We start from the raw sequence: 16,697 nt of genomic DNA, 5'->3' as shown, positions 1-16,697 counted from the left end.
TGAAGCAAAAAGCAAAACATTGATCATTTCACACAAAACTCCAAAAATGGGCCAGACAAAAGTATTGGCACCCTCAGCCTAATACTTGGTTGCACAACCTTTAGCCAAAATAACTGTGACCAACCGCTTCCGGTTACCATCAATGAGTTTCTTACAATGCTCTGCCGGAATTTTAGACCATTCTTCTTTGGCAAACTGCTCCAGGTCCCTGATATTTGAAGGGTGCCTTCTCCAAACTGCCATTTTTAGATCTCTCCACAGGTGTTCTATGGGATTCAGGTCTGAACTCAGTGCTGGCCACCTTAGAAGTCTCCAGTGCTTTCTCTAAAACCATTTTCTAGTGCTTTTTGAAGTGTGTTTTGGGTGATTGTCCTGCTGGAAGACCCATGACCTCTGAGGGAGACCCAGCTTTCTCACACTGGGCCCTATATTATGCTGCAAAATTTGTTGGTAGTCTTCAGACTTCATAATGCTATGCATACGGTCAAGCAGTCCAGTGCCAGAGGTAGCAAAGCAACCCCAAAACATCAGGGAACCTCCACCATGCTTGACTGTAGGGACCGTGTTCTTTTCTTTGAATGCCTCTTTTTTTCTCCTGTAAACTCTGTTGATGCCTTTGCCCAAAAAGCTGTACTTTTGTCTCATCTGACCAGAGAACATTCTTCCAAAACGTTTTAGGCTTTTTCAGGTAAGTTTTGGCAAACTCCAGCCTGGCTTTTTTATGTCTCGGGGTAAGAAGTGGGGTCTTCCTGGGTCTCCTACCATACAGTCCCTTTTCATTCAGATGCCGACGGATAGTGCGGGTTGACACTGTTGTACCCTCGGACTGCAGGGCAGCTTGAACTTGTTTGGATGTTAGTTGAGATTCTTTATCCAACATCCGCACAATCTTGCGTTGAAATCTCTTGTCAATTTTTCTTTTCCGTCCACATCTAGGGAGGTTAGCCACAGTGCCATGGGCTTTAAACTTCTTGATGACACTGCGCACGGTAGACACAGGAACATTCAGGTCTTTGGAGATGGACTTGTAGCCTTGAGATTGCTCATGCTTCCTCACAATTTGGTTTCTCAAGTCCTCAGACAGTTCTTTGGTCTTCTTTCTTTTCTCCATGCTCAATGTGGTACACACAAGGACACAGGACAGAGGTTGAGTCAACTTTAATCCATGTCAACTGGCTGCAAGTGTGATTTAGTTATTGCCAACACCTGCTGGTGCCACAGGTAAGTTACAGGTGCTGTTAATTACACAAATTAGAGAAGCATCACATGATTTTTCGAACAGTGCCAATACTTTTGTCCACCCTCTTTTTTATGTTTGGTGTGGAATTATATCCAATTTGGCTTTAGGACAATTCTTTTTGTGTTTTTTCATTTAAAACAAACTAAATGAAGATAATAATACCAAAGAATTTGTGTTTGCAATCATTTTCAGGAAGAAACTGAGTATTATCTGACAGAATTGCAGGGGTGTCAATACTTTTGGCCACAACTGTACTACATGCCACTTCCCCATTCATCAGACATAAAGTAGGTATACAAATAATACCCCCATTTCCCCCACATAATCATGGAGTGTAATAGGAAACTGATGCATTTCCAATATACGAAGCTTCACTCACCTTACACTTATCATCGCAGCATTCACCATCTGCACACGCGGCACTAGCCTTTAAATTACACGTGGCGGCCTCACAACAAGGATTGGTGCATTCCTGCAAAATAGTAAAGATACCTTGAAAGAGAGCTATTAATTTTAATTTTAGTAGCTTTAATACTAAGTTTACACCATATAGTATTATGCTAGCTGCTGTTCAACCCCTTAAACGGGAACTTTTATTGGATCGTTTCGTTTAAACTGAGCACCTCCTTCAATTGCCGCTGTTCCACTGATTCAGGAACAATTTTTCTTTTTCTTCCATGACCCCTGGTAATAAAGATACAAATTTTCACTTCATACAACTAGAGGTGTACCAGAAAACTTGTCTGTGGACGTGGCAGTGTCTTGATTGGTTGAGCCAGAGGAAAAAAAGCATATGCAGAAATAGAGACGTTCTAGGGCATACGCCCACTTGGATGAAGGGAAGATTTGCATCTTTTTTAAAAGTGGACATAACTTTGCAATCAAGTAAAAAAAAGGAAAATTATTGTAAAATCGGTGGTGTAGCAGTAATTTGAAGAGGTACTCAGTTTAATAAAAAAAACAGTAGATCAAAGATGGCCACTGTTACTGTCAGACTTGCGTGTGGAGGCTCCTGCACACTGGAGCCAATCTGTTGCATCCTGCATCAACAGACCTTCCTCAGCCATCCACCCTAGTGCTGATTGCAGCTGCCCACCCGAAGGGACCCTCAGGAAAAGATATTGTCCTGGCACCCCTACCCTGGGACCCTGAAGATGCACCTCGGGCCTCACCGAGGCCTTCCACGCCTGCGCCTGGACTCCCACCATGTATTTGCCTGGCGCTTTCCCCCTGTGGCTGCAGTGGGGTCCGGTGAGAGAGAGTGCTCCCAGGCAGTGCCTACCCCCAACGCCTGACAGGAGAGACTGGAGGCGGGTGACTGAGATTCCAGCGGCGGACCCACAGCGAGATCCCCGCTTTGGGAGGCAGAACTATGAGGACCTCTTCCACCCCCAAGAGATGCTGAGTGGCCTGTTCCAGTGACTGTCCAGGATGAATGACCACAGCAGAATCACACGGGTGAGCCTGAAGGTGAAACCCGGGTGAGTGGAGAGGAACCAGTGCGGCACCTGACATTGCGATACAGGGATTCAGGTTCCGGGAGTACAGGGACGGAGAGTATCTTACAGCAAGAGGAAATCCCCTACACTTGTGGAGAGAAGTCACTGAGGAGTTCTTGGAGCACTGGGGATAAGCACAAGGATCCTGAGAGGTGGCTACTATAGGGGGACTGACTTATACCCCCATCTTTATCCAGAGGTCCCGCTAAGCTGCTCAGCACCATCAGCTAATAAAGACCTACATTACCTTTTGCTTCATGTGTGCAATGTGACACCCCTCTTCCTCCACACACATGGGGCAACGTGATACGTGCCTTATCAGATTATTTTAAAAGCCAAACTGAGCACTTTATTATGGTCAAAATAGGCAACAATTCAGCAGAGGCAACATCCAGGTAATCTACAATCATCACCCAGGGAAATGTAGATATGTTTTTCAAAAAACAACATATCAAACCATCCAGGTAAAAATACATGTCACCTCGTCCCTCAGAAATACCTTCTATAAGTGACTCTGACTCGGAGGGAGAGAGTAACATGGAGGAGAGCGAACCTATCAGAGGACAACCTATCTTCAAATCCTTTATGAAACGGATCCCAGCCAAACAAATGGTACCCGTTGTAAGGGACCTGTCCGATATTAAACAGGATCTTGCTCAGCTAGATTACAGAGTAGACTCCCTAGAGTCTTCACAAACTTCTATAAACCATAATGCCAATGCTACATTAACCTGTGTACAGTCCCATGAGGACCATATTAACCAAATATATGCTATCTTGGAAGACCATGAAAATAGAGAACGGCGAAACAACTTACGCCTGAAGGGCCTTCCCGAATCTGTAGCATCCGAAGTCCTCACTTCAGCTCTTTAGAGATCTTCTCCAAGCTGCTGAATACAGGTGACTACCTCTTCACTGATATAGTAAGAGCCCACAGGTCACTAAGACCCAGACCAAAAATGGAAGACCTCCCCGCGGGATGTCATATGCCGCTCCCTGGACTTCTGTGTAAAGGACCTAATACTACAAAGGGCAAGGGAGGCAGACACTATCACTTTTCAGCACACTACAATTCTGATCTTACAAGACTACCCTCAACAAAATGAGAAAATGGAAAACGGTCTTAGGAGCGCAGGAAAAGAGACTCAGACAGGAAGTTCCACCTGATGAAGACGGATCCTCCGTCGAAACGCATTGTGTTTTAAACCCATTTCCTGTCTGAGTCTCTTTCATGCGCTCCTAAGACCGTTTTCCATTTTCTCATTGCTCATATCCTCCATTGGAGGTTTTCGGCTGGAGCTGCGGTGGAGACCTGACATCCTTGCCTGCCCCTGCGTTGCTTCCTAAGCGCTCCTTTATGACCGCTTATCACTGACTCTTACCCTCAACAAAAGACACTTCCTAAAACTCTTTAAGGGACCCTACGCAATTAACAGTATCAATACCGGTGGATCAACCTTTTTGGAATAGCGATTTCTGCCAAAGACAAGCACATCGAAGCCAGAACTTACGCAGACATTCAAAGCATCTGCATTAACCAAGGAATTACCCTGGAAAAATACCCGGATCTGGAAGCATCCCACACAGAATCTTAGTTGAACCGTTTGTCTCAAACCCCCCAGTGGAACAATGTATCTGCTCCCAGGCCCCAACGCTCTAAATGCAAGATACCAAAGCAATCTACAGCTAATCAAGAAGGTGACCTTAGCTGAGCCAAGACTGGTCTGTTTTTTTTTAAACGCAAACCACATGTGTTGACCAACTTTTGGAAACATTAATTTACCGAGAGAGAATTGCCCTGTGAGGATTTATTACTTTTCTTTAACTTACTTTTTCCTGCAGGGCCTTTGATGAAGGATGGGTTCCCAAAGTGGAACACAAGATTGAATGCAACAAGGGGATCTTTAGACCCACCCTTGAGAAGTCTAGGGAAGGCGGGTCTCCTGGCTTTGAACCCCTTGGAGGGTCGTGATGCGATACTGTGGGTTCATGTTTTCTCGTGGTGGGGTATCGGCACCCTTCACTTATTGTATAGAGGTTTCTACCAAATCTATTTCATCTGGAATAATTTCAACATAGGAATGCTAGTAACCATAGCAATAAACCCACTTCCCCCATTTTCCTCTGTTGATTTGTTCACTTGTTGATATGTTTAAAAATGCCCTTATAATACGATGTTATATGATACTACAAGATAAGTATGTTTTACATGTACTAAATGTTATGCTCTTTTCCCCCTCTACCTCGTCCTTCCCATTGTGGCCCAAAATAGTCACCTTATATAACAGACAACTTCTACACGAAATCACTAGTCATGGCAGCTAAGCAAAAATTAATCAAGATTGCTAACCTCAACACACAATCCCGAGATCCTAGGTGCTGACACAATTCTGAAAAGAAGGTTTTGACATATTATTGCTTCAAGAAACCCATTTCCAAGATGACAAACGCCCCTCTTTTGAAAAGGCCTACCATAACCAATGGTACAATGCTCCATCCCCTCAGAAAGGCTCCAGAGGGGTATCGATTGCCTTTGTAAGGAGAAAGACTGTGTCAGGCGTACCTTTCCTGCAAAGGTTCCGGAACTGTCAGGGCTGTCAACTATGTTGCACGGGGGAAAACTACAAGCCCCGGACCGACCTTTGCAACCGCTGTCAGGGGGCGCGGTTAAGCTAAAAGAGCCGCAGCGCGAGGAAAAGCGGGGAGTTTCGGCGGGAACGTGCAGCGCGCGTGGCGATGGTGTGAGTGCTCTGACCGCAGGGGTGAGTTACAGAGCCAGCCTAAGACTGAGAGACTTCAGCGATACTAAGAGAATCAAGCAGCAGAGAGCAGTAAGGACACCGCTAACAATGCTGACATCCCTGATGCCGCTGCCATCACTGACTATGAGTGACAAGACCCCTTGTGAAATTGTAGACACACTTCTTAGCTGGCAAGGAAGCCGATTCAGCCCCTGTGAACTGAGGCCAGATAACCTTGCACACAACCGCAGCATTAGCCTCTGCACGGGGAAGAGACTTTCTTCTTCCTTCCCCATTCGTTCCTCTGGACTCAGAACCCATCGCCAGGACCACGAGGATTCATCGCCTTCGCCAGGATCTAGGATGCCTCCTGCAGGACAACGCAAGACTCCGTATGCGCCAGGGCATTGGCGCCAACGTTTGCACCTAGGACTCCCGCTACTGAAAGTCGCTGGTTTGATAAGTTTATTTACTTTTGAACTTTTTGCCTATTTATCTGACTCTGCCCAACATTCTCGTTTTGACACTCCCGTTGAACCTACCTTTTCTTCCCACTTCTCCCTGCGTGGAGTATCCACTGTATGATTAAACCCCCTTATCCCTTGCTCTGCCTTGGTCCGTTACTGCATCCCACCTGCATGAACCTTACCGCCAAGTGCCAACAATTAAAAGACTTACTTAACAAACAATTTGCTAAACTTTACCTTTACTGGAAAAGCCACATGTTTGTGCACGGCAATAGGTCTTCCAAGCTGATGATGTCCCTAATTAAAAAAAGGCAGGCACGCACATATGAACACGCGCTAAAAAAAAACCCTGACGGGCACAGAAATACGGCCTATAAAGTGATCTCTATGGAATTCTTAAAATTCTACTCAGATCTATACCAGTTTCATACAGGTGACTAAGACTCGGAAAAGGCTGGAAAACGGGTGGGTATCTAATCCTTTTTGTCAAAACTTAACCTCTCCAAACTGTCAGTAGAGCAACAGAAAGTCTTCTCTAAACCATTTGACTTGGCAGGAGCTCCGGTCCACTCTAGCAAACAGCTCAAAGATACTTGAGCCTCACCATCTCAGTATGTGCAATGTCGGCCTCCGGGGTAGCACTTGTCCGATCACAATCCCTTTAAGCCCATATCTCTCTCATCCACAAGGAGGGTAAGGATCCAGAATGCTGCAGCAATTATAGACCAATATCTCTCTTAAATGTGGCTTTCAAGGTATATGCCAGCATGCTGGCAAAACATATTGTGAACCACATGCCACTCCTTATATCACCAGACAAGACAGGTTTTATAAAAAGGAGATAAGGGAAAGACAATACCTACTGTATTCTTATCATAGAATGGTAGAGTTGTGAAAAGAAAAGGGGGAGACAGGGCACTTCCAATGCATAGGTCTGTATGGAAAGTAGATGAGTGCACAGCAATTGTTAGGCTCACCTGATAGGGTTGTGAGAGTCACAACACCTATAATCGCATAAAACAGCTACAGCAGTCTGCACGAGGTCCAAGGACTTGGTACAAAGAGAAGGCTGGTAGTGCAATAAGAGACTGCGCTGCTGTGGTAGAATTCAAGGTATCTTTATTGCCAACGCGTTTTCTGAGCCAGTCCCAGCTCACTTCATCAGGGCATGTTCATCATGCCCTGATGAAGTGAGCTGGGACTGGCTCAGGAAACGCGTTGGCAATAAAGATACCTTGAATTCTACCACAGCAGCGCAGTCTCTTATTGCACTACCAGCCTTCTCTTTGTACCAAGAATGGTAGAGTTGGAAGGGACCTCCTGGGTCATCTGGTCCAACCCACTGATCAAAGCAGGATTCACTAAATAATTCCAGACAGATGTCTGTCCAGCCTCTGTTTGAAGACTTCCATTGAAGGATAAATCACCACCTCTCGTGGCAGCCTGTTCCACTCATTGATCACCCTCACTATCAAAAAGTTTTTTCTAATATCAGTGTCTCCTCCCATTCAGTTTCATCCCATTGCTTTTAGTCTTTCCTTGTGCAAATGAGAATAAAGATGATCCTTCTGCAATGTGACAGCCTTTGAGATTATTGTAGACAGCTATTAAGTCTCCTCGCAGTCTTCTTTTTTGCAAGCTAAACATTCCCAAATCCTGTAACCTTTCCTCATAGGACATGGTTTGCAGACTGGTCACCATTCTGGTTGCTCTTCTCTGAACTTGCTCCAGTTTGTTGATGTCTTTTTTAAAATGTAGTGCCCAAAACTGGACACAGTATTCCAGATGATGTCTGACCAAAAAGGAGTAGAGGGGGATAATGACTTCACGTGATCTAGACTGTGTGCTTCTGTTAATACATCCCAGAATTGCATTTGCCTTTTTTGCTGCTGCATCACATTGTTGACTTATGTTCAGTCTGTGATCTATTAGTATACCCAAGTCTTTTTCACATGTGCTGTTGCTTAGCTCTATTCCTCCCATTCTGACTATGATATTTTCATTTTTATTGCACAGATGTAGTACTTTGCATTTTTCCCTGTTAAAAACCATTCTGTTAGTTGCTGACCACTGCTCCAGTTTATTTATATCTTTTTGAATCCTCTCTCTCACATCTCTAGTATTAGCTATCCCTCCTAACTTTTTGTCATCAGCAAACTTAATCAGTTTACCCACAATTCCTCCATCTAAATCATTGACAAAGATGTTGAACAATACAGGGCACAGAACAGAGCCCTGTGGTACCACACTTGAGACATTCTTCCAATTGGATGTGCAGCCATTTACGACCACTCTTTGGGTCCGATCACTAAGCCAGTTATGAATCCACCTAACAGTTGCATTGTCCATTCCATAGTTAGTCATTTTTTCAATAAGGATGGTGTGAGATACTGTACTTTGTGAAATGCTTTGCTGAAGTCAAGATGTATTATATCTACAGCATTTCCCTGATCCACCCAGTCAGTGATTCTGTCATAAAACGAAATTAAGTTAGTCTGGCATGACTTATTAGTTACAAACCCATGCTGACTCTGGTTAATCACTCCATTCTTATCCAGGTACTTGCATACATGTTGTTTAATAATTTGTTCAAAGATCTTTCCTGGTATAGAAGTCAGAATCACAGGCGTATAGTTCCCTGAGTCCACCTTCTTTCCCTTTTTGAAGATAGGAACAACATTTGCTCTTTTCCAGTCTTCTGGCACTTCTCCTGTTCTCCAAGAATTTTCAAAGATTATGGAGAGTGGTTCAAAAATTTCTTCTGCTATCTCCTTCAGTGCTCTGGGGTGTAATTCATCTGGACCTGGAGATTTGAATTCATTTATGTTAGCTAAGTATTCCCTCACTATCTTTCTGTTTATAAATAGCCTGGATTCTTCTATTCCATTAATAGGACAGTGAAGATCAGTTGATGTTACATTTCCTTTCTGAGAGAAAACAGATGCAAAGTAGGAATTTAAAAGTTCGGCCTTCTCATCCTTTCTTAACATTTCATAATTTTCATCTTGCAAAAATCGTATAGCATCTTTGACTTTTCTTTTACTTTTGACATATCCCCAAAATCTTTATTTATTGCTTTTGATGTCTCTTGCAAGCCTTAATGCATTGTCAGCTTTAGTTAATCTTTGTGTCCCCTGCAGGTTCTGCAGACAGCATTATATTCTTCTTTAGATATGCCTCCCTCTTTCCATTTAATATACATTTTTCTTTCATTTTAGCATGTGTTTAAGTTCTGTCTTCATCCATTCTGGTTTCCTTAAATGCTTTGTATTCTTCCCTCTTGTTAACGTTTGTGCTTTGAGAATCTAATTTTTCAAAATTTCCCATCTTTCCTGGACATTTTTGTCTTTAAGGATATCCAGCCATTGGATTCCTCCTATTCTTTATGTGTTCCTTAAAATTTGCCTTTCTGAAATCTAACCTTGAAGTTTGAGTGTTCACAGGTCTTCTTCCTCTAGCCATCCAAAATTGTAAAATAGCATGGTTGCTACATCCTAGGGTCCCAGCCACTCTTACCTCTTCAACCATTTCCTCCCTGTTTATAAGGATTAGATCCAAGGTAGCTTGTTTTCTCCCCTACCTTTTGGAAGATAAATTTGTCAGCAAGAGAGATAAGAATTTGCTTGACCTGTTATCTTTGTCTGAGAGAGAATCCCAACAAATGTCTGGATAGTTGAAATCTACCATGACCACTATGTCATATTTTTTGGAGAACTTGGCCATTTGATGCATAAAAAGTTCATCCATCTCTTCAGCTTGCACAGGCGGCCTGTAGTTAATGCCTACAATGGTGTCATTTCATTTGTTCTCTCCTTGTATTCTTACCCAACATCTAACGCAATATTCAAACTTTCATAAAAAATGCTTTTGATAGGGTGGACTGGACTTTCCTACAAGAGACACTCAGATGCTTCCAATATCCCCATGATATTATAAGAGCGACACTCCAAATGTACCCACAGCTAAAATTACACTCAATAATTCTCTCACTAAACCATTTACCATTCATAATGGTACAAGACAGGGCTGCCTGCTATCTCCCCTTCTATTTGTAAATCTGCAAGGGACACACCATAAAGCTGCTGCCTTCACTTATGACCTGCTAGTCATAATGACAGACAGGGGCATTCCCCCCCTCATGCAGATTCTAGAAAATATGGCTCCTTATCCAATTTTAAAATAAACTTGTCCGAATTGGAATCCCTGGGTATAAACATCCCCGCACAAACCATCAACCATTATGAAAGTCCTAACAGAACTACTTCATTCTCGTATAACTCTGATTCCAGAATAAGTCTTCCTAAATTTCCCAGTCAAGCCCAAGAATAGATCCCTATCTAAGTTAGCCTCTTTTATACTAGCATCCGGCAAACTTCTAATACTCTCACTGTGGCGCACAACCAACATTCCTCTTAAGAAACAACTTCTTAAAATAGACCAATTCTATCACATTGAAGAATTAGCCACCCTTGCCCACCATAATCTAGCCCTTTTTCACAAGGTTTGGTTGTTATGGGGGAAATACAGAACTTCACACCAGTTCATCTCCCTTACCACAACACACAGTAGTGTGTGGTGATGGAAATATGTAAGGCGGCCAGGGTGGTAGTTGTGGCAACGAGCTATAGTGCTCCCATACCCTGGCGCCCCACAGATAAAACACAATGTCCCTTCTGAGGCATCTGCAGCACGCAGCAGTAAACTCACATTAACTGTCAGACTCCCCTCAGCTTCTGTCTCTCCGGCTTCCGATCCATGAGCTCCACAAATCACTTCAGAGCCAATGTCCTTTTTCAACAGTTTAACTTTACTGAGCAGAAGGGTATCCATCACACATGCAGGGAGAGTACACAGAGGGGCATCTCGCAAGCTTTCCCTGCCTTCCCGGGAACTTCTGTTCCTTCTGGCAGTCCCTGCCTCGGTCTGGCAAGCCCTGCCTCGCTTCTGGACAATCTCTGTCCCGTCCGTGCCTCTAGGCCCACCAGCTTCCTACCATCCCTTGGTCCAGCTTCAATAGGAAAAGGTGTCAGGCTCGCCGTTTCAGCTTTACCTGCCCTGGTTGTAGACCCCGGATCCTCTTCGGGTTGGTTTCTATTCATTCTGGTGACCGCCTGCATGCCGCTCAGCCTGTGACCCCTTCCTGCCTTAGCAGCCTTATTCCTATGGTTAGCAGACTGTCTCCCTTTACTGCTGCATCCTGAATCTCCACTGAACTCTAACCAGAAAGTGCCTCCCTATATCCCATTCTTCTATGCTGTACTACTCTATAGCTCCTCCCAACTGACAAACCCCTAATGCTCACTATACCTACGCTACACTCTAATTCCTATCACCAATGTGCCCCGCTAATTTAGTCCCACTATTATCCTATACTATCTTCTATTCTATCCCTACTTCTATACATAACACATCAAATACATCCACATTACAGTACATAAACAATACAGCAACATTACATTAACATTAGTGAACGACAGGGTGCCACATGTGTTACATGTGTACAGTGTCCACAGGGGGCGAAGACACATGGTGGACTCTGTCACCTCCTTACAAGTATACCTTACGAACTGGCCAGATTAACGGCAATCTTGGTAACAACCGCTCCAGAGTGGTTTGAAATGAATCTCTCCCCTGTCAAACATAAGACAGGTGACACCTAAAACACCCTCCCCCCCCCCACACACACACACCATTTCCTTCCTATAACCTTAGTTACCTCTTTGCCTTACTTGAGAGTGGAATGCAGTGAATATTCATTTCTCTTTAGCAGGGGGCTCAGGAGTCAGCCACAGCCGCCGACTCCTGACTCTGTGCCCCGCTGCTCCGCCGATTCCGCTACCCCAGTTCCCAACCACAGCCAGTATCGGCACATCCAGACTATAAGACGCAACCCCCATTTTCCTCCACATTTTTGGAGGAAAAAAATGCATCTTATAGTCTGAAAAATTCGGTATTCCTCATGGTGGCATCTCTGGCATATCCTTATATAACCCACCGGTTTAATGAAAACCAGGAAAAAAACAAAAATCAGTAGATCCATCCTGCCCAAAGAATAAAACCGTGACAGTGAAATGCTAGAGAATGGAAATGAGAAAAAGGGTCAAGGAGGCAGTTCCAATAATGTTTTCATTATCCTGTCCAGCTACCTATTACTCCCTATCCGAGTTTTCTTGTCAATCAAGTTGAACCAGCAGGTGAGAAGCCAGTGGGAACCGCCCTGCTGACTCTTCTCCTGATTCTTGACTTATTTCTATACTATATTTATTCTAAAATGCAGCAGGATAATTTGTGACAAGGTAATTTGTCCCTGTTTCACGCTACTTATGGCTACATTAATAAATATATCATGTAATATGTATATTTTTTTGAGAATGCTCAGTTGTTACCTGCACGGTGCCACAGTCACATTCTTCACCCATCTCTATGAATTTATTTCCGCACACCGCAGGGGATATAATATTTAGATTTGATGGTTTAACTTTCAAGCACTGCGGCATCTGGTCAAAAATGAATGCCTGATACTTGGTGAGACTGCAGGAGCTAAATACATATGGAGTTTTGGAGCTGTAAGGGAAGACAAAAAATAATTTAAGTAGAGAATGAAAATAAAATGTGGTGCCAACACATAATGGTGTGTCTGAATACTTGTGTTGGATGGAAAATGAGATGCAGGGCTCTTCCAAATAGTCTTAAAAGAAACCACATAGCAGAAGTGACTGTCCAAACCAAACCTAGGAACATGGTGCACCTGTAGCGGTGCATGAACGCCCCCACCGGGCAGGACTCAAATGCGGTACAGTAGATGAGGAGGTAGAAACAAAACACTGGCTTTATTGAAAGACAGAGGATTATATGCAGGAAAATAAGACTAAGTTATTGTAATGGTGTGGCGCCCCTGAGGCTCGGTTGCCACAGAGGTACTGCACCTCCTCCTCAGGTGTGGTACCGCACCATCCAGGTAAGTTGGAGGCTCCTGACCACGCTCCAACATCTGCATCCCACACAACACAGTAGTTCAGCAAAGCCACATTGCGGCTCCCTGCTTGGAGTGTAGCGGAGCACCTTTGGTGGCTCCCTGCTTGGAACACGAAACGTGCTGGGAGGCGGGTGGAGTTAGAATACATAAAAGAGCGGGAGGGTTTAGGATTAGAGGTCAGTCAGGCAGGCAGTCACTCAGAGAGGAGTGAGGACAGAAGATCCCTGGGAAAGGGATGGAGGAAGGAGGAGCTGCAGCAGATCTCAGTGACCTGGGTCTGCTGGCACGGGAAAGGAAAGAAGGAGAAAGACATTGAACAGAAACCTGATCTTCCATAAGAAGGAAAGACTAGTACGGAACGTAGGGGTAAAAGGGAACAGAGGACGTAGGTTAGAGGAAGAACCCTGCCTAGAAGTTCTAAGCGCAAGGCTGGGGCCCGGTCCCCGAGGTTGTATGGACACTAATGGTTCTACAGCAGACACCGGTGGAGTAGTGGGCTGTAAGTGCACTACTCCCATCTAAGACTTGGTGGCACAACAGCAACATTGATAGTGAGCCGGGACTCAGGAGTAAGGAGTCCCCGAAGCAGTCTACAGCTGTCTGCCATACAAGTAGAGTTCTTGGGAACATCTGTCAGGAGGCACTCCAGTGTAACTCAGTACTAGGAGTACTTCACACTTAAAGGCGCTATAAGAGGAGACGTTCAGAAAGGCACATTTTGGCGGAGCGTTGGAAGGGAGCATTCCATCTGGCCTGGAGGTTGATTGAGTCTCTGACCCGGAGGACACAGTATGGAGGCAGGCACCTGTGAGTGCCACAGACTGGGAGTAAAGCTTTGGAACTACAAGTCCTGGTGTCCTTCATTGATTCTTGCACCAACACACCCAGCACTGCTACATCTGTGTACCAGCTACTACACCGCTTGTGCCTCTCCTTTACCCCTACGTCTACACTGCCCTGGGGCTACAGCTTCACCTGTGGGGAGCTTAACCATCTTGGCTGCAACACACCACCAGGCCCCAGAGGATCTGCACGCAGCGTCGGCTTAAAATCTCACTTGCCGAACACCACAGGTGGCGCCACGAACTATTCCATTAACTACATTCCACCATTCGATCTTCCCCTGTTAATTGGGCGCCTAGGGCCACGGACCGGGTCACCGCTGCTGTAACACATCCCGCCGACACCGGCCCGGTACCAAGTACCCCATGGCCCTGGGAGGGCGACTCAACGGTAACAGCCATAATAGATAGAAAGAGAGAGTTATGGCAATGCCATGTTCAATATAAACAGTATAAACAATTACTACAGACTACTAGAGAAAGGACTAAACAAATGCACACAAATCAGAGGCGAGCATTGTCTCTTAAAGTCACAGTGTAATTCAGTTGTTAGTAGGATTTTACCCCCTACATGCCTCCCCTCTAAAAGGTGGCCATCCTCAGCCTTGATGTATAGTCTGAGCTGTATTTGTGGGGGTTTCACTACATATCCTATAGGGACCAACTGGCATAAGTGATAACCCTTTCGTGCTCATCTATTTGCGAAAGGACTGCCCCAAGTACATAGAGATTGCCATAAGTGTATAAGAGGAACAGCTTATCGAAATCTGCATAAGCCAGGATGTCGATGTCAGGGCCCTTTTCGAGGTCTGGATGGCTTCCTCCTGTTTCTGTTCTCTGGGGATGCTTTGATTCTTGGGTAGCCCAGCCTTAGCAGCTTGTTCAGAAGAACTGCTATTTTCGCATAGTCTTTCATGAACCCCCGATACTACCCAGCCAATTCAATGTAAGCTTTCAACTCTTGCCTTGGGAAGGCAGAACTCCATCCTGGGACACCTTATGGCCCAGGTACACGATCTCCTTCTTGAAAATATGGCACTTCCTTGGCTTTACCTTGAGGCCATGGGCCTTTAATTGCCCAAATAACTGCCCAAGTCTGTTCAGGTGTTCCTGAAAGGTAACGGAGTACACAATGATATCATCCAGGTATATCAGAGTAGTGTCATGTCACCTAGGCACTTCATCAGCAGTCGGAAGGTCCCCTGTGCATTGTATAGTCCGCATGGCATTCTGTTAAATTCAAATAGTCCCATGGGGAGTATGAACTCTGTCTTGCATGTCTTTTTCTGCCAACGGTACCTGCCAGTACCTGCTAGCTAGATCCAAAGTGGAGAAGTATTTAGCCTTCCCTAGGGACGTCAAGGACTATTCGATGCAGGCAGGGGGTGTAAGTCTTGTATGGTACATGCATTTAACTGCCAGTAGTCCATGCAAAAACAAATGGTTCAGTCCTTCTTCTTGACAAGCACCACTGGGGCTGGCCATGGACTCTGACATCTCTGCACCACTCCCGAATCCAACATCTATTTCAACAAGGTCTTTAACTCCTGATACAGCTTGGAAGGTATCTGATGATATCTTTCTCGGATTGGAGAAGTGTCCCCCGTTAGCATATCATTAGATGATGGAGTCTGTGCAGCCGAAGTCGTTGTCGTGGCGGGCAAGCACATTCTGATTCTCCTACAGCATTGCTTAAAATGCTTGTATATGATCTGGATCGAGAGCCTTCACACCTACTCCCATTTGGGCCAAGACGGCTTGCTCATTCTGTTCTGGGGTCTTGCCTCTTCTGTTTTGGCTGTGAATGCCAGGGTCCAGACTGTATCATCTATCGGGGCCAGAGTCACTTCTTTCCGACTCAGCACTTCACTTTGATGTAAGAACAAATGAGCCAGCTCAGCTACTGGGGTAAAGCAGACTTCTCTCTGTCCCACATTCACAGCTCTTATGAGTACTTGTCCATTATGGACCACTGCTAATTTACGGGCTACCAGGGCATTCTGGCCAACCTGTCCAAAGCCCACCAGTCTGATGACTTCCTCCATACATTCAAGGTTGCGGGAGGTTACCACAGGCAGTGGTAGTATGGTTTCCCGACAAGGAGGGAGGGTGAGGGATACCCTTCTTGGCACTCGGATAACTCTTTATAGGTGGGTTTGTGTGGAGTGGCCTGTTTTCAGTAGCAAGGCCCCTGTTTAGTGTACATGATCTAGTCAAACTTTCGCACGATATTCATGGCCATTATCAGCGATACATCTTCTTTGAATGGCTCGGAAGCCAGCTTGATGCCTTTTCTTCCCTCATCTTGTCCACATAGCTGCACATTCATCCACACGACCCCTTTGATGGTGATCGGTTGTTAATTAGCCTCTGTTACCCAGTTCAACATCTCTGGCTCTGGCTTGGTCATCGCTTGAAAGTAACTGTTGAAGTATGACTCAGGCATTATCATTACCTGTGACCCGATATCCACTAAGCAGTGCACTGAGATGCCTTCAAACTCTGCTTGCAGGATGGGACACCCTGCAACCAGATGTTCGGAATGGTTAGTTTTTCTAACTCCCCTGCACTACTTCAGGGGCCATAAATTTAATGGCAGTTCTGGGTGTCCTTGCAACTCACTCCAACACCCCCTAGAAAAGTGTCCTCTATTTCCACAATGCCAACAGTGTGTGTTCTGACGATTCTCTCTTTATTTGCGTGTAGTAGGTGCCCTTGGAACCTGAAAAGTTAGCCTCGGGGCCCAGATTGACTCAGGCCGAGTGCCCGCCAATGGATGATACTGAGGAACATGATAGAACCGTCGACATACAGGCACAGTAGGTGGAGAACTGTAGTGGTTCAGCATATTTGCATAGGGAGGACTCAGGTTCAGGACCCTGAGGGAAGGCCCAATAAGGATTTTGTATGGCTGGATAGGCGGCTTCTGAGC

At 45.1% G+C, this 16,697-nt stretch overlaps 1 protein-coding gene across 1 annotated transcript in view; it reads right to left on the bottom strand.

Annotated features, from left to right (window-relative positions):
* The window catches only part of LOC141060798 (zinc metalloproteinase-disintegrin-like protein H3), a 187,038-nt gene that overhangs the window by 39,241 nt on the left and 131,100 nt on the right, over nucleotides 1-16,697 (bottom strand). The window contains exons 12-13 of the mRNA XM_073557153.1: nucleotides 12,334-12,511; nucleotides 1,620-1,712 (exon numbers count right to left, since the gene is read on the bottom strand). Coding sequence (XP_073413254.1) covers nucleotides 1,620-1,712; nucleotides 12,334-12,511 — 271 coding nt within the window. The remainder of the gene's footprint in view (nucleotides 1-1,619; nucleotides 1,713-12,333; nucleotides 12,512-16,697) is intronic.

Source organism: Dendrobates tinctorius, unplaced genomic scaffold, assembly GCF_039654945.1.
Source record: "Dendrobates tinctorius isolate UK_male_01 unplaced genomic scaffold, ASM3965494v1 ptg000245l, whole genome shotgun sequence".
NCBI lineage: Eukaryota > Metazoa > Chordata > Amphibia > Anura > Dendrobatidae > Dendrobates > Dendrobates tinctorius.
Note: the sequence above shows the minus strand (reverse complement) of the source record. Positions and strands in the feature narration are given on the sequence as shown.